Source organism: Cydia fagiglandana, chromosome 16 (genome assembly GCF_963556715.1).
Source record: "Cydia fagiglandana chromosome 16, ilCydFagi1.1, whole genome shotgun sequence".
Lineage (NCBI taxonomy): Eukaryota > Metazoa > Arthropoda > Insecta > Lepidoptera > Tortricidae > Cydia > Cydia fagiglandana.
Genome location: NC_085947.1, coordinates 3,693,344 through 3,714,093, shown reverse-complemented (window position 1 = coordinate 3,714,093; position 20,750 = coordinate 3,693,344). Strand labels below are relative to the sequence as shown.

Sequence of the window (20,750 nt, the reverse complement as noted above, 5' to 3'; positions counted from 1 at the left end):
GGCTGACAGGACAGAAAAACAAAAAAAAGTTAATCCATCTACATACATGCATTTCGTTTCATAGTTCGGGTCACTATTACCGTCGACCGCTCGTATTTCTGTTCGCAACTGATTTACTCGTATTTCCCCCTTGATGAATGACCGTTTAGCGTGAGAAAGCTCACCTACTTGACTTTCCGTTTTGTGTTATTTCCTGGTCTTTTGCGTCTGTTGTGGCTTCTAATTATAACAACTTTTACATATACTGCAAATCGTAATTCGATTCCAAAAAATGTTGCCACTGCAATCATTTGTTTGTAAAATAGTAAATTCCTATTTATAAATAAACACGCTAAGATAATTTATTTATTGGTAATTTTACTCCTACGATTTAATAAAGTACTTTTACTTACTTATTTTTACATAAATACAAGACGCGCTAGTAAAAAGTGACAACATTGTCCCACTTTTTTTTGGCATCTAATTATGATTTTCAGTTTAGGTAGGGAGGCGGTGCAACTCAAATACAAGTTACATTAGTTAATATCAAGGATGACGCCGAAAGTTTTGAGAATATTAATAACTTAGTGACAATTAATTAATTAACTATTCACTTCCTAAAAAAAAAGGCGTAGGTAATGTATATTTATGCAATAAATAATATTTACTTACGTACTTAAATACTTACTTAGGGATAGCAATGCACCGAGAAGAAGTTTCTTAAGTGGCGAAACTTCTGTGAAGAATACTCTCTGGAACTTAAATTTAATAAACAATCTAATCGTGTCAAGACCGACGTAGACACATGCCATTTTAAATATTTCGCCTGCCCAATTTACTGTTATATGTATTATACATTACACAAAACGTTAAAGTTCTCATGGAAAATATTCTCACAGAGAACTTTCTAAGTTTCTTTCATGTAATTTCTTTGGAATTTCCGAGAACAAATGTTCTCGAGAAATCTGCAATTTCTGCAATTTGTACATTGCTACTTAGGGATAAGTTCGCCTTTGTACTAATGACAAATGTTATTTTTCCTGTTTTGTTTTGATTCTTGTACAATACAGCGTTTTACTACTACTACTTTTCTTTACGGTTAACACATTACCAGCAAAACTCATTAAACGCATAACGAGAAAATTTTAATAGACGAAAATCGTAGCAACAGTAATTTCTAAATTGCCTGTAATACTCAAAAATAAATAATAAACGAAAGATAAAGCTCACAAACTTCAAAACAATAAACATAGAATTATATCAAAAAAGTTGCTTTGTATTGCATGATCTTCGCGTGACCTATTTCAAAAACTTTCATCATCCCCTATTTATGCATATCGTAGAACTTGGATGGCATCAAGCGTTACGCTGCCAACTTACTCAACATTACTAAGCATATTCCAAACTTTAAAGGCAGCGCCGGGATAACCTCGTTTACTGGATGCCGGGCTGGAAGCTTTTTAAGCTCGTTTCGAGCTTTAACTGATCTGATTTCAAGCTTGCTTATTAAGCTTTGTTATAAATTTAAGAGATGACGTCTAATTTAATTATGTTGATTTAATGTGATTTTTTTTAAATAAAAGTGGTTTAAGGAGGTTTTAAGCGAGCCACACTAATAAATTCATGAGGCTTGAATTTCATGGATTAGAAACAAAGAATATTCTAGAATACTGCAATATATACTGTGACTACTATACGCCTATATCTTAGTATTTATTTATCTATACTGAGGAGGAAATAATCCATAAATACCAAACTTCATTTACTATAATAGAGGATATATATAAACTCTGCTTTACCTGATTTTATTACTTGTCTGATACTAAAGTTAAACCAAGAAAAGTCTGCAGCGATTTTGACAGCCCACGCAGTGCAAGTGTTATTTATAAGTCATAATTTCAGAGAAGTTTGTCGTTTAAAATAAAATAACAATTGAACTGCGTGGGCTATCCAAATCGCTGCAGACTTTTCTTTGTCTAACTCTAATAGCTGAAATACGTGACTAATCAACCCTTTTTCTTTCCAGGGAAGAATCTATTCCCCCTAACGTTTATAGGATCCATAGTATGGATCGCGTTCTTCTCGTACCTCATGGTGTGGTGGGCGAACGTGGCCGGCGCGACGGCGCACGTGCCCCCCGAGGTGATGGGGCTCACCCTGCTGGCGGCGGGCACGTCCGTTCCAGATCTCATCACGTCGGTCATCGTGGCGAGGAAAGGGTTCGGAGACATGGCGGTCTCTAGCTCTGTTGGCAGCAATATTTTTGATGTCACTGTTGGGTGAGTACCTTGTTATTTCTTTATTTAGAAATTTAATTCAGGTAACAAGGCCCATATTACAAATACGTTACAGACTAACATACATATGTATTTTATAACTTAAAACTAAACACTATTTAGTCGATAAAACGACGTGGCTACGTTGCATCGGCTGCTCTTGTGTTGGATTCGGCAGTTTGCCCCGGAACCTCCGAAACACGATACCTTTCGGCCAGAAGTTGGCGCACTCGATGGTCCCCTGCAGTCATCTTTCGACAGGCTGTTTCCCTCTCCCTTTGTTTGACATAAAGTTTTAAGTCATACCTAATGTATTGTTTGTCATATTATCATTAGTCCTAAAACTGAAACCGTTAACTTTTCAGAATATTAGTAAGGTCATCCTATAGATAGGTTAGGTTAGGTTTATCTTATGACAATCCTGAAATAAAAAGTTACGCGTTTCGGAATCAAACAAATTATGATTAACGAGAATGTGGACAAACAATACATTATGACTTTTTGGGAAACAATAGAGACCCTTTACTTTGTGATTGGATAAATCATGATGAAACTGGCATTTTTAAGGTTTTCTGATTTGATTGATTATCTAATAATATACTGCCTGCATTACCAGTAGGTCAAGTAGATTTTGAGGTTAAGGCTGATCGTGAGGGCTGACATAACCTAGTCAGAACTTACGATACAAAAAGCAAAATAATATTCAGTTTATCACAGTTGCATAACGCCATCCAGTCAGTAGGTGCACACACGTGTGTTTGATGCCTCAATATTTACATATTGAGGCATTTTGATGGATTTATCGCCTTCGCCTACGGCATTTCTCTATGCCCGTAGCTTAGCATTGAGTTAACAACTTATACCCCCGCGGACGAGGTCACGGGCAGACCCTAGCGAGGACCTACAACTATAATAATAGTAAAAAAAAAGACCCTAGCAAGCAAGGCTCTGAAACCGGTAAAATTTCCAAACCGTTAGCCAGCCGGCCGTCTCGTTGCTCGTCGAATAAACCGGTTTATTTGGCTTACAATAAAGTTCTTAAAAAACCGTTCGGGTTAATAAAGTTTGGAGTAAAACTGAAATAAACTGGTATTTACCGCTATTTTTTAACCGGTTCCGAGCCTAGTATAGTATATAAATAGACATAATCAGTTCCACCACCGTCTAGAACCCAGCAATGTAGGTCTGAAGTAAAGTTTAGGTATTCCGATAACGAAGTTGGGAGAGCTCGCGATGCACATTTTTAAATAACCCGTCGGGATCTTAACAATCGCCAAGTGCTGGCGAGCGGCCAGCGCTAGTGCTGTGCCGCTACGTTCCTAGGAACATTCCGGAATCGGTGCCCATCTTGTTGCTAATATCAATAATAGATTGTCCTAATGTAATGTTACGCATAAAACTCTTTTCGCAGAATTTTTCTCCAGCTTAAACAGAAAGCGTTTCCGAAACAGCGTATTTCATGGCAGGGTCGCCATGAAATAAGATGCGGAAGGGTAGAAAATAACACCACTATAATCGGAAAAAAATAATGAACGCTTTATTAGTAAACTGCTGGCCTTAAGTACTAGTTACATCCTTTGTCTGAGTTCAATCATGTGGAAAATCGCAATGAATCATAATAATATTAATTGTATTAAATTGTGTCGTCTCGAGTTACATTGGAATGCCAATTATTATTGAAGCGTGAAAAAGAATTATAATTTATCTATTTGTCAGCTGATCCGCTGTGGTCTGTGGCCTCACTACAATATTTTGCATAGGTTGTGTAGAATAACCTACCCTAGGTTATGTTAGGTTTGTTTTATAATGTTTAGAAATGTTAAAAGTGTCAGCACAGTAACAATTATGCGAAATGAGTTTTATGCGTAACATTACATTAGGACAATCAATTATTATGCGACGCAATATAGACCCTTCTGGAATATTAAGCATAGTTGTAGGTGGGTAGAAACGCAACAAATATGTTACGTAATTTATAAGATGTATGCGATGGTTTTTCTCTGGCCCAAAATCGACGGGCTTCGTTCTGCGTAGAAGCAACATTGGGAAAAGGTATTGGTTTTCTATACGTCATCGTAGAATATTTCAACAGTGCATATTATCCCATGATACGTCGTCAATAATCGCTGTTTCTGAAGATATCTATAAGTATTATAATATTTTAAACTTTCGCGTTTTGAATACATATTAACTCACATTATAGACGGGTCTAACGCGAATTATATTCAATTACCTTTATTTACCGACGTTACCGTCGGGTAGATGCACAAATCTCTGTTTTGACATTTTGCTGGGACAATCAGTCAGCCGCGACCACGACCAGTGAAACCTGTGTCGAAACGTCGGTAAATAAAGGTAATTGAATATAATTCGCGTTAGACCCGTGTATAATGTGAGTTAATATCTATAAGTATTGTTTTCATTTACTAGTATCGTCAAATGTCACTTAAGGATGATAAATTAAATAAACCTTTTACGTAGTTTAGGTGTATAAGATTACCTCAATACACACATGGCAGCGTGGGTAGATCGAGATAACTATTACGAATCTTTGCATCAAATAAAAACCATACAATCTAATTTTATATCGAATAAAAAAAACTGTTATTGTGTTCCCATGCCGTTATCGTGTTCTATGTTCCCATGCTGGGAATATTCCCGATATTTTCCTGCTCTCGCGGCACGTCCCTAGCCAGAACTAGGCGAAGGTCGAGCATCCCTTTTCGGCTATTAGGCAGCTTACGGCTAAAGAATCTGCGGCATTGTGGTGTTATATAGAGTGCTTCTTCTATGTTCAGACACACTTTGTTAGAGTTCCGTACCCAAGGGGTAAAACGGGACCCTATTACTAAGACTCCGCGATTGGCTCGATTTCATGTGCGTGTATGGTTCCTCCTTGCGTCGTTATCCTCAGTGATGAGGGTCATGAGTTCGTGACCCTGAATCACCTGTATGTGTATGTATCACGTGTCTGAATCACGTGTATGGTTACCAGATCCAAAGGGATTTCCTGACAAAATTCCTCATCATCATCTCAGCCATAAAACGTCCACTGCTGAACATAGGCCTCCCCCTTGTTATGGGGGGTGAATGCCATAATCGCCACGCTTGGCAGGCGACAAAATTCCTAATTAGCAAATATTTTTCCTGACGCTCATATCGGTAACGGGGTGGGGGGGGGCTTAACCGTAAGCGTCTCTATCTATGTATGCTTGATACATTGTTTAAATTTGATTTGTTTTGGATTTATGTAAGTAAATTAGAATAATGTATCTCTTTAGGTACTTACATAATAGAAAAGTCTGTTCATTCGCTGAAATCGCTGAAATTCCTGACATTTTCGTATTCCGGCCGCATTCCTGACAAATGGCCAAAATTCCTGACATGTTTTGTCAGGAAAATTCCTTACATCTAGGAACCCTATGTGCGTGACACCGCACCATTCTCAGTGCCCATAAGGCCCGTCTTTTATAAGTCAATGCTTCAAGGCTTCGCAATTGCCCATAACACAATTTGTAGCAATCGTGATATCAAGTTAGGTCCGGAACTAGCGATAGAACGTTTCAAGGACCTGGCCTTAGGTATCATGTTGTCTTTGACCCCTGACTTCTCCTTGACCTTTAGTACCCTTCATGCCTAGGCTTAAGGGCTGATAGTTAACACTTTACAATAGATTTTAGTAGACTATTACTCGAAGGCCTCGGAGCGTTAATATGTAATCGAACTAGGACAAAGATCTAAAACTGACGAACGTTTCTGATTTCTTTACTATATTCCTCCTTCTTCCTTGCGTTATCCCGGCATTTTGCCACGGCTCATGGGAGCCTGGGGTCCGCTTGACAACCAGTGGCGAATTTGCAGTCTTTGCCGCCCTAAGCCCTAGATCTTGTAGCCGCCCCTTTCTCAGCATCATATTGACTACATTTTGAGTTATTTCTTGTTATCATCAGCGAATTTTTTGACACAATTTACCGCCCCCAAAAATCTTGCCGCCCTAGGCCCGGGCCTACTTTGCCTTAAGGCAAATCCGCCACTGTTGACAACTAAACCCATGATTTGACGTAGGCGCTAGTTTTTACGAAAGCGACTGCCATCTGACCTTTCAACCCAGAGGGGAAACTAGGCATTATTGGGATTAGTCCGGTTTTCTCACGATATTTTCCTTCACCGAAAAGCGACTGACAAATATCAAAATGACATTTCGTACATAAGTTCCGAAAAACTCATTGGTACGAGCCGGGGTTTGAACCCGCGACCTCCGGATTGAAAGTCGCACGCTCTTACTGCTAGGCCACCAGCACTTCTTTAATATAGGTATTCTTTTCTATTTCTTTACTATATTATAATAGTAGGTAAAAATAAATAACATATTTAATATAACTCGGCCCGTTCGGTGGGAAACGTACTTACTTAGACAATGACCTCCACTTGAACTTTCGATACCCCTCATTTAGGGCTGATACTACTTAACGCCATTATACCGTAGATTTTAGGACAGATTATAATACTTAGTACTTACACATGCCTACATACAGATTAAAGTTATACAAGTATGTATTTCTATTGCCTCTGATCATAATATAGTCGCACCAATAAAAGTCTGCAGCGGATTTGATAGCCCACGCAGTGTAAGTGTTACGTATACGTCATAATTTCATAGAAGTTTGACGTTTAAAATGACACTTGCACTGCGTGGGCTATCAAAATCGCTGCAGACTTTTTACGGTCTCACTATACATATTTTCTTACTGTGAGACCTTTATTTTCTTGGCCATGTGACCAAATGTCTGCGGCACTTATCTTTGGCAAAAAATACAAAAGAAATTCAGTGTTATTTGGCATAACACTAAGCCAACTGTAGTTTATTCGAATTTTAGAGGTCACACTATTTTAAAACAAAGAAGTGACACATTATTTTATTACCAAACCTAGTTATCAATTCTGCTGTTAAAAAAACGTACTTTTGTCTTATGGCTCCTCTACACGATGACCCAGCGCTGGACCAGCGAGATGGTCATGCGATGGTTGAGAGCACATAGAATGGGCCACGTGTAGATGCGTACGCACCATCGCTGGCCCACTACCTTTGATGTGCTGACGAAAAACCGACACCGTGGCCATCCCATCGCCATCCCGCCGCCGACGAGTCGGACGCCTCGGCCGGGCACGGTACGGCACCGTACCTACAACTTCGCCCCCGAAATTAAAATCTTCCAAGTCTGTGGCTTGACATCAATATTAGTTACCTCCTGACGTTACTGTGCATGGCACCAAGTTATTGGCTAGAAGCCAGTTTATCTGGAGGAATTTTTACTGTCGTTCTGATTGGACAAGACTTTGTGAAATATCAAAAATTACGAGACACCTACTCCTACCAGCGATTTATGTCTGAAAACATGAATCACACACATTTTAACAACATGTTTCATGCCTATTGTCATCAAGACCTCCTTTCAAGTAGGTATTGCGACTTATTATAAATATTATAATTTTTAATTTTTATACGGTCCCTGAAGGCTAAACCCCTTGTTTTAGTCTCCAAGCACGCAATGATACTAATTTATTAGCTAATGACAACCCTACAAACATGCTACAAATCCTAGCCATGTATTTAAGACGAAACAGGAGCTGAATTTTAAATATTTTAGGTAAATATACCCGTCTCGCTAACGGAAGCGGTTCCTAAAACTAGTGCGATAAGGACAAGGCGAAAAATCCTGCGTAAAAATCTCAATAGTCGAGGTTTCGTACTCGACTGTTTCCTTCCTTCCGTTCCTCCAAAACTTAACCAATCCTAACCAACCTTGAAATCTAAATGATTATGAAATTATGTGTCGGACCATTTTGCTTTTTTGGATAATTGATATCAGTTTTGGATACTACCGCCTCTCATTGCGGCATAGTCAATTCGGCCATTTTGGCCATTTTTGAAGGGCTATAGCACCTTAAAAAAACAAAATAATATAAAAAAAAGCAAAACGGTCCGACAAAGATATTGAATTATATTAATCTGTGTTGAAAAAATCATTACTCTAGCATCAAAACCCACGGAGGAAACAGTCGAGTACGTTTGTATGGAGAACTGACCAGTCCTGTTGGCTCTTAAATGCTATTCAATTGTCCGGGTTAACTGTCAGCCATTACGTTATCTGTGGAAGCATCCTATTGGCTCGTTGCCAGCTGCGGCGCGCAGATAACGCTATGCGCGCACCGATTGGTTGATAATTGTTGTGGTTCACATAGGCCAGGGATTTGGAGATTTTAATGTTATCAGGTGCATACGTTTAGGCTATTTAGTCATAAACACTAGGCCTTCTTAAATCTTACTTAATTCACTTTCTAAATACATAATTAAATGTAAAATTTGGCTTCTGTACACGATTGGCCATCATACTGGCCCATTAAGATGGGTGTAGAGTTAGACCAAAAACAGTCTGCAGCAATTTTGATAGCACACGCAGTCCATCTGTTATTTTAAATGTCAAACTTCTATAAAATTATGACGTATTAATAACACTTGCACTGAGTGGGCTATTAAAGTCGCTGCAGACTTTTCTTGGTCTAACTCTAGTGGTGTCTGTGGCTTATGGCGTGGCGGGATGGCGATGGGATGGCCACGGTGTCAGTGTTTCTTCAGTAAATTAAAGGTAGTGGGACAGCGATGGTGCGTACGTATCTACACGTGGCCCATTCCATAGCGCGTGCTCTTAACCATCGCATGGCCATTTCGGTGGGCAAGCGCTGGGCCATCGTGTAGAAGAGCCATTAAAGTGCGACAGGGACGGAAATTAGACGATGATCTAATCACGATAATATTGACGGTAGACTCCATACGTTTTTTCAGTTAGGGATTTGGGTTGACAGTGACCGGATAGACAATGACGGGAGAAATGGAGTAGGGACGGATGGATATATTGACAGACGATGCGGAAGACAGAATGGAAACTAGTGTCCGACTGAATCCGGATTTTTATTCGGAAACCGAAGGTCCGGTTTTGCTCTAGTTTCGGCCAAAAATACAGTGTTGGTACTTTCTAACAGTGTTGCCAACTCGGATTTTGAAAAAATGCTAGACTAATGTCTAGATTATGCCAAAATTATGCCGAAAATTTTTGAAACACCTATGCTAAAAAAATGCTAAAATATCACTTGAAATTAGACACTTAAAACACATACTTATTTCAAATTTACCGCCTTTTTCTACTGACAAGACCTGCTTGACCAACTTTATATAGTCCGTTGACGTCCATCCGTCCACAAAAGTCAAAATTCACATGAAAATATGAACCACATTAAGGCGATGGCGCATATTGTTGCTGCCAAGTTGGTGCAAACTCGGCTTAGACTAGATTATGCTAAAAAATATGCCAGATGCTAAATGGAAAATTTTGGTGCCAAAGCGAGTGAAAATATGCCAGATCTGGCATCATTTATGCCAAGTTGGCAACACATCTTGGGGATAAAAATGACGGGCTAAATACAAAACCTTCATTATCATGGCTTTACCCTGTTATACAGGGCGTCCCACGGCGATGCCACATGGAGGGAAAGTACCTTAAATATCATAGATAGCATATTTTGCTGAAAGGTATTTTTTTTCTCGTGTAGCGGGTTCGATTCCCGGTTTAACCATGAAATTATTTAAAATGCAATTCAACTTGTTTTTTTAAATCGAAATAATGTCTTCTTTCAGTAAGATGTTCATTTACAATAATTAAGGTACTTTTCCTCCAATGACGCGATAATTTTTTTCCATACATTTTTTTTCAAAAAAAATTAAAAAAGTATGAATGCAACTTTACTAAGTTTTAAAAATAAAATGAAGTCTTCTTTCAGCAAAATATGCTATCTATGATATTTAAGGTACTTTCCCTCCATGTGGCATCGCCGTGGGACGCCCTGTATACTAACGCGTACATTTCCGGCCTGTTAGCCAGCGCATTCGCCAGAACGTAAGGCATTCACAAGATCTCCGACAGCCGCTAAAACTTCTATTTCAAAAAAACAGCTAAGTGTGAATCGGTCTCGCGCTCTAAGGGTTCCGTAATCGCACAGGCCGCGTAGCCAAAATGCCTATCGCTTACGCTCCGTAGCGATCGAAACGCAACTGTCACTGTCGCTCTAATATGGAAGAGTGATAGAGAGACACAAAGCGTTTCGTTCTCAAAGTGATAGCGATTGTAACCATGGCTAAGCCGGCAGTTTTGTAGCAATTTTGTTTCTTAAAGATCGCCAGGCTAAAGTGGGACTGGGTCATGTCTGCCGGATGCATGATGACAGATAGGCCAGAATAGCCACTAGCTGGCATCCCCAGGGTAGTTGAGGCAGAGGCAGACCGAGAAAGAGATGGCGGGACGACTTGGATGCATTCTAGCGGGATTGGCGGGATCTTGCTCAGCACAGGCAGGATTGGAAAGGGAGAGGGCAGGCCTTTGCCCAGCAGTGGGACACACACATAGGCTAATAAAAAAAGATCGACCCACGCTTGACCTTTTTTATATGATTAAATTAGGTAACCGTTGGTTTTCCTGTAATTTATGGGTAGATCTATTTTGTATTTTTTCAAAATTTTTGGGTAATACTTTCGGAGATAAAGGGGGATAGGGGAATGATTTCCTTTTGCCTTTTTTCTTCAACTACCTACAAAAAAAAATGAATACCATATCGGTGTCAAACAATCATACAGCCCGCCTAATGGTAACCAGTCGTAGCCTATGGACGCCTGCAGCTCCAGAGGTGTCACATGCGCGCTACCCTAATATGTATTTATAAAATATACCTATTTATCACGCCCTTCATTTGATATACACGATATAGTTTGCAAAACTTTTTTTTCAAATTAACCCCCTTCCCCTTAAAAATATAGTGATATACCTAGTGATATAGTGATAGTATAAAAAATAAGTGTTATAATAAAATATTTTCGTTACTCCTCTTTCATTGGATTACATATGTATACCAAATTGCTCTGACAGACGGACAGACAGATATATGATTGATCCTATAAGGATTTCGTTTTTCCTTCTCAAGTACGGAACCCTAAAAAAAAGCGAACAGGCCCAAAACCCCGGGCGCCCTACATTTAAACAAATCGGGCTATAAATCTTCAGCCGCAGCTCCGCAATAATGGACCCTCGCTATACGGATTAAGGCTGAATTTCGCTTGGGAAGTGTGAATCATGAAAACTGAAATGAATCGTAAACAATCTTAAAGGCCAATTCGAGTTTTGCTTATTCGATATGTTTCTAATATGATACTGTTTTGTCAGTCTCAAAAGTGATATTTTTTCAGTGATAGACCAGTATCATATCGGAAAGAGATCGAATAACTAAAAGTCGAATTGGCCTGTTAGGTTGAGTAGCGAGCTAAAGCCCCCTCCAGACTATGCGCGTGAATCGCGGGCGAAGCTGCGAACGCGAGTGTGGAGTCGATTTCGCTGTCTGCGAAAATCGACACCACACTCGCGTTCGCGGCTTCGCGCCGCGATTCGCGCACGAGTCTGGAGGGGGCTTAAGGCGCTACTTGTGATGTATGTTCACAGTAGTTGGTTTTTAGTAAATAACTTCGTTTTGCATTAGGTATAGTACATTACGATACAAAAAGTAGGAAATTCACAACGAGTGGCGATTAATTGAAACACGACCGAAGGGAGTGTTTTAAATCGACACGAGTTGCGAATTACCTTTTCGCACGTGTATTGTACAACGTTTTATAGTACAGTCACCTGCTATAATATGTTACACAACGAAGGCCGCAAAAATATCTGTCGCGATCTTATTTGTAGAGCCATAAGAGCGTCTCACATATTTATGCAGCCTTCGAAGAGTAACATATTATTGCAGGTGACTGTATCTACATATTGCCCTTTAAATTTTCGACATAGGCACGTATTGTGCTAATTACCGCACGAGGGCGGTAAAGTAGCACCATTGGTACTGTAATAGTACATTGTGCAACACGGGGCGTATGTTGAATATTGCAAACGAGAGTAAATTAAATCGCGACGGCTTGCCGGAGCGTTTTATAGACTCGAGTTTGCAATATTATTACGCCCCGAGTTACACACAATGTTTTTCATCACACTTGCGATACAAAAATTAAGTATAAAGACAAAAAACTGTTAATTATGGCACTAGAAACTTCATAACTCCCTAGGGAAAACAATTTTTCTATAACTCCCGCTAAACCTGCGTGCAATTCCACATTTACTGAGCGAGTGTGATGAAAAGTATATTTTTAATACAGTTGCTCAAAAAGTGCTACTTTACGTAGCTGTTTAGCGTGCGGAAAGTTGGTTATCTCGAACTAGTGCTTTTTACTTTTCCAATTTTTTTAAATTTATACTTGTTCCAATTCACGACTACTTATTGATGAGTGTTAATATTAGTTTCCTTTAAACGTCGTAATCAGCATAAAAACCTACCGTTAATGTAAGAATACGAAAAATATTACATATTTCATATTTAATTACTTACCTCTTCATCATTATAACACGTTTATTTTTTAATATTCAATATTGAAAATTCCGTTCTTAATAAGTTGACTGAATGGAACGGAACAGCTGCCAAACGCCCATAGATATAATATACTTATAGACGACGTCTAACCGAGCTGTCACTGTTACCACTTTTGTTTAGTGTATGATTAACAATGTTTTTCTTATTTTTTCGCAACTGTATTAAAAAACGTCGTTCGATACACGTGCGGAAATGTCATTCTTAACTCGTCCCGAGTCTTGCCACTCGCCTGCGGCTCGTGGCAAGATATCTCGGTACTCGTGAAGTAATGACATACCTTCCGCACTAGCATCGAAATGTACTATTATGCACTGTTGATAAAATCATGGACGAATTGTCCGCAAAAATGCGAATTTCCAAGAAATAAAGGTAGTTATTTAAATTGATTTGGTCACATTTTTTGCAATTTCTATTGCACCTCACTTTAGTGAGCCGCGTAGCCAACATGCCAATCGCTTACGCTTCGTAGCGATCGAAACGCAACTGTCACTGTCGCACTAATATGGAAGAGTGATAGAGAGAAACAAAACGTTTCGTTGTCGTAGCGATAGCGATTGTCGCATTGGCTGACAATGCTGGTATTAACACATTAATTGCCACTAGGTGCTACGGTACGCTGGTAGCGCGTAGCCACGCCTTTGCCGGATGGTATGGAGCGCATAGTCGCTACGAAGAGTATACCCGACAGTCGGGTTCTTGACGCTGAATGTGTTAATCGGGGTTTTTAATCGAGCAAAAACCTCAAGCCGCGACAAGCATCTACACAATGTCAACGGATCTCAAAAAGTGAACCCCCATCCATTAGGATATTTGACTGAATCAGCTAATACCCTGCGTATAATAGTCCATTCAAAGTCGAATCCCTTTTATTGCGGAAAATACATTAGAAAATAAGCGGAAAAGGCGGACGATTAAGCCGAGAATGACGGAAGTGAGCCCCTTAATTTGTTATAAAACTTATAAATACCAAATAATTATGAATTCTGAACGTTTTAAGTTTCTTGGTCGTTTGTATTTTGACTTTGACTTGAACCTTTGTTAAATCGCATTGAACTGAGACCCTGTGATTTGCGATAAGATGTAGAATGAACTGTACTGTCCTGATACGGTATTTTGCCATAACAGGATCGACTTTTAACTCAATTATTATAATAAAAAGATTGAGATAGTCGTGGGAGTTTTTGCTTCGTTTTGTACACTTTATGAAGCTAGCACTAGCTAACTAGGTTCAGTATTATTCTAATTGTGTACTGTACAACGAAGACTTAAATTGATGACAGAATAAAAACTATAATGAAATTACTGACAGTAAACAAGTACATATTACGAACGACAAGCAGCCTGCCGGCGTATTATAGCTTTATCCATCTTTATCCACGTGATAAAATAACAGTCACTGTTTGACACCATGGGATAGAAAGAGACGGATACCGTTTTATCACGCTGTCACGTAGACAAGAACGATCATTATATCCGAACTGTACAATGTAGATATACACTGAAAAAAATGTTCGCATAACAGTAATAAAATAATTTCTACTAGGTGCTTACTTACATAAAAATTGAGACTGGCAAACCATGCGTTATATCAGCTAATATGCCGATATGTGGGTCAAAAACAAAACTGTGTTCGCGTCTTTCCTGTAGACATACACAGGATTAGGGGCTATAAAGGTTAATTTTCTTATTTAACGCTTATCCACGTGAAAAGGTCCTCCTTTTATTTAGGGAATTACGATAAAATCAGTACTTACATGCCCACAAGCTGTTAACTATTGCCCACAGAAGAGAAAAATGTACAGTTCGCGCGAACACGCTAGTTTTCTCTCCTGTGGGAAATAGTTAACAACTTGTGGGCATGTAAGAATGATTTCATCAAAGTTCTATAAATAAAAGGAGGACCTTTTCACGTGGATAAGGGTTAACTAAGAAAATTAACCTTTATAGCCCTTAACTCTTGTGTATGTCTACAGGAAAGACGCGAACACAGTTTTGTTTTTGACCCATGTGCAAGTAACAACAAAATCGGTTGTAGAATTGATCAAAAATTATACCTGATGAGTTCGGATAATTTTTTTAAATATTGATTTGCCCCCCGAGGTATCTTTGAAAGTATACAGTAAAGGAAATACAATTCCAATAAAAGCCCAAGAAACCATAGTCTCTTCGACTAGCAGGTAATTCCATAGTTGTGCATCGTGGACTACATTCGCGCCACTAACAAAACAACCTTAATCCGCAGACATAAAGTTGGAAATCGAACAACTTTACCCGCCTTTGTTACAAGTTTCCAGATAAACCTCAGCCGTAAGTAGGGCAGGCGGGTTTGATTTTGCATCGGCAAGTCTTTGAGGGATTTCCGAACATGAAAGTTGGCGTCTTTGAGTTTACAAAGTAGCAAAGTCGATCTTATTGCGAAGATAATAAGGTCCATAGATTGCTAGTTAAAGGCCTCTACAGACCTTGCCACAAATCCCAGCGATTTTTGAATATTTTTGATTCATTGCGGTTTTTGGTCTATGAATAGAAGTCGTAATAGTAAAATAAAATTTACAGTGAGCCATGAATTTAAAGCGTTGTAAGAAAAAGAAAATCATCATATACTTGTACACCATAAATAGGTAATTTATATATGTCGATTTGATTTAGGTAGGTATATAAGGATAAGGATATTATTAGGACATTTTCATTTGTATTATTTTAACATTTCGGTGTCTTGTAACTCATTATCATTATAATTTACCTACTCTACTTGTTTTGCTTATCGATAACAGATTTATCGATATTTCATTTCGCCCATCTCTCGTTTTTGTTAGAAAAAGTTGTAGGTGTAATCATTCCTGTACGGAGCCAGAAAAGTTAACTTTTATGGACTTCATCATCATCTCAGCCATGAGACGTCCACTGCTGAACATAGGCCTCCCCCTTTTTTGGGGGGTGAATGCCATAATCGCCACGCTTGGCAGGCGGGTTGGCGATCGCAGTCGAGTATGGACTTAATGCCTTTAAAAACCTTGCGGCAATGTGGCATAGGTAATGTCGCACAGTGTAGTGCCGTGAAGGGCTATTAAGCTAGCATTATGTTTATTTGCACTTAACTTACGGAAACTTTAACGTTTACTTTTCGTGACAGTCTCCATTTAACGAAAACTTTGCTTTGTCTTATAAGACGATTTATACTCGTAGTACGCAAAGGAGTAAATAAAGGTACCTTACTAACTTTTGAAAGTAATAATATGTAGGTACCTACTTACATATACATACAATGTGTTTCTGACAATATTTACGTAGAATAATTCTGACAAATAAATTTGTATTGGATATGTATTATTGATTATAATAATTATTGATATTTTTTATTTTAACATTTTCTAAATTATAGGATAAATTAAGGAACACCTTTCCAATCGCCCTAGATTAACCAATTATATTTTTCTTCCATTTCCCATTTATTTAAGTTTGTAAAATGCTGTTTTAAATTTTGCAGAAGATTTCGATGAAATTAGTTTTGTAACGTATTTTCTTAAGCGAAAATATTAACACTTTTTTCGTAAGCATGAAAAAATTGTTAATAATTTCTATATACGATTACGGCTGGTAACAGACTAATATTTTGTACCATATCTTCTGTTAGGAATAGTAAAGTTAATAGAAATAACAAGAGTTGGATTAATAATAATATAAAAATAATGATTGAAGAAAGGGATAGATTATTTGTGATATGGAGCAACGATCCAAAGAATATGATCAAGCGCTTAGCGTATACTAGTTATAGAAATAAATGTACAAAAGCTATAGCCAAAAAAAGGAATGACTTTGATAAGAAAAGTATTCTAGATTGCAATAATAATATAAAGAGGATGTGGGATAAAATTAATAGTTTATTAGGTAAACAGAAGAAGTCTTTAGATATGCAAATTCTTAACAATATGGCAGGACAAGGTGACGTTAGTACAGTGTGTAACAATTTCGCTAATAATTTTTCTAATGAGATAAGTCATATTAAACATGTATGTAATGAAAAATGGTTATGCCGAGACGAGTATGTAAGTAACTCTGAGGTGTGTATGAGATGGCAACCCGTGACAGCTAAAGGGGTTATGAATATACTTAATAAGATTTGTACTAAAAAGGCACCAGGCTGTGATCTCATACGCATGACAGATCTGAAAACAATTCCTGACAAAGTCAGTCCTGTATTGGCTAAGCTAATTAATCTGTCTGTATGTGCTGGGAAGTTCCCAGACGGTCTTAAACAGGCCTTAATCCGTCCAATCTATAAAAAAGGATCTCCTAAACTGTTATCTAATTATAGACCTATTGCCATTCTTTCTAGTGTAGATAAGGTTATAGAGAAATGTATTGTACAGCAACTTAGTAATTATCTTAATAAAAATTTAATAATAAATAAGTGCCAGCATGGGTTCCAGAAGGGTAAAAGTACTACCACGCTACTAGCGAGCTTCACAGATGAAATCAACACTTACTTGTCTAATAAAAAAGTAGTTGTGGCAGTATTTTTCGATTTCAGTAAAGCATTTGACACTTTAGAGACCTGCACGCTGTTACAGGCCATGAGTGAGTGCGGGGTGGGGGAGCCGCTGAACCAATGGTTCCGCGACTACCTCACTGGGCGCTCGTACCGTGTGCGGGTGGGTTCTGCGCTTAGTGACGAGCGACAGGTGTCTTGTGGCGTGCCGCAGGGCTCTTGTACTGGACCCGTGAGTTATCTGATGTACGTGAACAGCCTGTGCGGCGTGCTGCGGCACTGCTCGGCGCACATGTTCGCCGACGACCTGTGCATATTGTGCGCCGGCAGTGCGAGCGAGCTGCCCGACACCTGCCGCTTGGTGCAGCAAGATGTCGATGCAGTAGTCCGCTGGTCGCATGATAATGGCATTGTGCTTAATGCTGACAAAACTAAGCTATTATTCATTCGACCTCCCTACTTAGAAGTGTCTAACCTGTCAACTCCTATTATAACCCATGATTTTTCTTGTATGCATAATGATATATTAGACTGCCAATGTAACCCCATATCTCGTGTTAACTGTGTAACGTACTTAGGTCTCAAAGTAGATGAGCATTTTTCCTGGACGCACCATGTCGATTTTATTTATAGCAAACTTAAAGTATTACTGGGAAAATTTTATTATCTAAGTTTTAAAGTACCTCTGCATATTCTAAAATATTTATATGTATCCCTAGTTGAATCGATAATTGGTTATGCACTTGACTGTTACGGATTAACAACTAAAACTAATTTAAACAAGTTAGAATGTATGCAAGTTAGATTCCTGAAACTGTTAGTTAATAATAAAACTAGAGATAAAAATAAAAAAAGACTATAGAAATTTGTTTAAAATATGTAATATTCTTCCGGTGAGCCTTAAGGCGCGGTGTGTAGTAAAATGCGCTTTTTTGTAACCATATTTACAGACTTTTACAAGGATTTCAAGCATGATTTTCTAGTATGTATAACTTTAGTCCTTGAACTACGTTATTGCTTGTCAGAAACACAACGGCTCATTATTTTCTCGATAGAATCTTAAGTTGAAAACATGCTTAAAGCTGTCTTTTGATCCATAATTTAGAAGTACTACGACGAAAATGGATATGAAACTTACCTCATTCGATAGGTTTTAAGTAAATCTTCGTTATTGCTGGTCCTTTTATTGATACGTTAATCTTTTCATTCATAATTTTATGAATTCAACTTTTGCCTACTAAATTTCACCCTACGCGGCAATACCTTGCGCCCATTCCCCGCGCCAGTACGCCCGTGGCCACTGCCAGCGTCGGACCTATGCTAGTTTAGTGGACGTTTCATAAAATGGGTATTCACTGTATAAATATGCAAATATGTTATACACACAATGTTTTTCAACATTCAACGAAGAAAAGCAAAATAATTCTTAATTACTGTGACATTTCAGACATTCGCCCGTCATATTGTCATTTTATAACAAGTTGGGAAGCAAAGGCACACACCCATCTAACCAATCCGGAATTCAGTCACGATTGATAAATTGTGTAAACATATTTTATTAAAGGCTATTAAATTAATCAAATTGAATCATTTTTATAAACATATGTGTACGGATTTCAAATACCTATGTGGGAGTGTTTAGTGTATGGTGGTAACCATTTCACCGCTTTTAGTTTCCGAGTTACCTACATGCGTTTTAAGGGAAGTGGTCGAAAAATGCCTAAAATGGTTTTGTGTTTAATATTAGGTAAGGTAGAAGTACTAGTGCTCGACGCTGCACTAGTATTCGATATGGGTATAGTGTGTAGCTTTCAAATAGAGCTCGACGGCTAATCCTATTGTCTATTGTTAAGTAAAACTGCTCGTACCACGTGCCACAACCACCTGCATAAAAAATACGTACTTCGGTTACTGAGTGCCGGCGAGTCGAACGCTACAGAACCAGTCTAAAATGTGTCATCGAGATGCGTAACAAAGGCGCGTTATCGGAGAGCGCACCTACACTGGTTTTTTGAGCGTTGGCCTAGCCCGCGCTCAGGTGCCAAATAAAATAATTAAGACCCTTTTTTGCAGGTAAGTAGCACGTGCGGTTTTACTTAACAATAGACAATAGGATTAGCCGTTGAGCTCTATTTGAAAGCTACACACTATACTTTATGTCAAAGTAATATAGGTTAAATTTGAACGGCGACGATCTTTCTGTATTCAAATTTAATTCTTGTCACTTTGACATAAAGTGCCCGTGTCGAATATTAGTGCAGCGTTGAGCACTAGTACTTCTACCTTATTTCCGCCAAGTCCGTACCATGCTATATGGAAATTAATTCCAAAAAATGCTGTTTTTATATACCACACTGGTGGCAAGCAAGCATACGACCCGCATTCACCATAGCCTATGGACGCCTACAGCTACGGGGATGTGACACATCATGCCAAATGTTGATTGTTTTATATAAAATAAAAGTCCTAATATATAAAATAAGCTTTCATAAGTAATAGTTACTGATTTTTAAAAAGCGCTTTTCAATTAAAAGACATGTCAAGATCGCTTACCTTACTTTCTAATGCTAAAAAAAAACGAACTACAGTATTCTTCCTTATTTTCAATACCAACTTGCCCGAAATTGACTTCTAGAATTAGACCAAGTCTACGACGATTTTGATTGCACACGCAGTGCAAGTGTTAATCATAATTTCATAAAGGTTTGTCGTTCAAAATAACACTTGCACTGCGTGTGCAATCAAAATCGTTGCAGAATTTTCTTGGTCTAACTCTATTATATTTTTAAGGTAAGGAAGTACTAATTTCTGTCTCATAATAATTGTGTATAATTTGATTAGGTTCTTAGTTTGTCGGGGTATACTCTCATATTGTATATAATTTCATTAAGTACTCATTAAAATACGAATTTGCTAATAAACCTTATTCGATATTAATTGCCGGAAAAAATCCCGGAACTGACAAATCAGAATATTCAGAATACCGATGGCGCCAGAATAAGGATGTAGACGTGCTGCGCGGGAATGGTGCGGCGGGGCGCGCGGGGCCCCCGCCTGCCTGTTCTACCACTCGTCTGCTTCACCCCCTCGGAAACGTAAAACTCAAATATAAGAGCGCCTTAAGCATAAATATTTAATTTTGTACAACAATCATGGCAGTCGAGAGCATACCCATTTACACCATAACGCTGTTTGTGGAACCAGGTCGGTGTCTGCGGGCAAGTTTGTTGTGCCGAGGGTTACTAATTACTACGGCGATAGATGTCTCCACAAACGCCTTCCCTACATACTCAACAGCCTGCCCTCTGACATCAGACAGGAAGCCAATAAAGTAATATTTGGTAAAAAGCTGCGTAGTTACCTCGTAAATCGCGTGTAGCAATTGATGACATCATTACTAATGATAGATGTTAACTTTTTTTCTAATATAAGAGAGTAGAGACTGCACGATCCCACAGTCAAACCGTGTAAACTGTTTTGTGGGACAC

At 38.5% G+C, this 20,750-nt stretch overlaps 1 protein-coding gene and 1 long non-coding RNA gene across 2 annotated transcripts in view; one reads left to right on the top strand and one right to left on the bottom strand.

Annotated features, from left to right (window-relative positions):
- LOC134671797 (uncharacterized) overlaps nt 1–20,750 on the bottom strand; it is a 498,925-nt gene that overhangs the window by 51,430 nt on the left and 426,745 nt on the right. The gene's annotated exons all lie outside the window — the stretch shown is intronic.
- The window catches only part of LOC134671786 (sodium/potassium/calcium exchanger Nckx30C), a 137,062-nt gene that overhangs the window by 106,439 nt on the left and 9,873 nt on the right, over nt 1–20,750 (top strand). Inside the window, exon 6 of the mRNA XM_063529616.1 lies at nt 2,006–2,258. Within this exon, the coding sequence (XP_063385686.1) occupies nt 2,006–2,258 (253 nt within the window). The remainder of the gene's footprint in view (nt 1–2,005; nt 2,259–20,750) is intronic.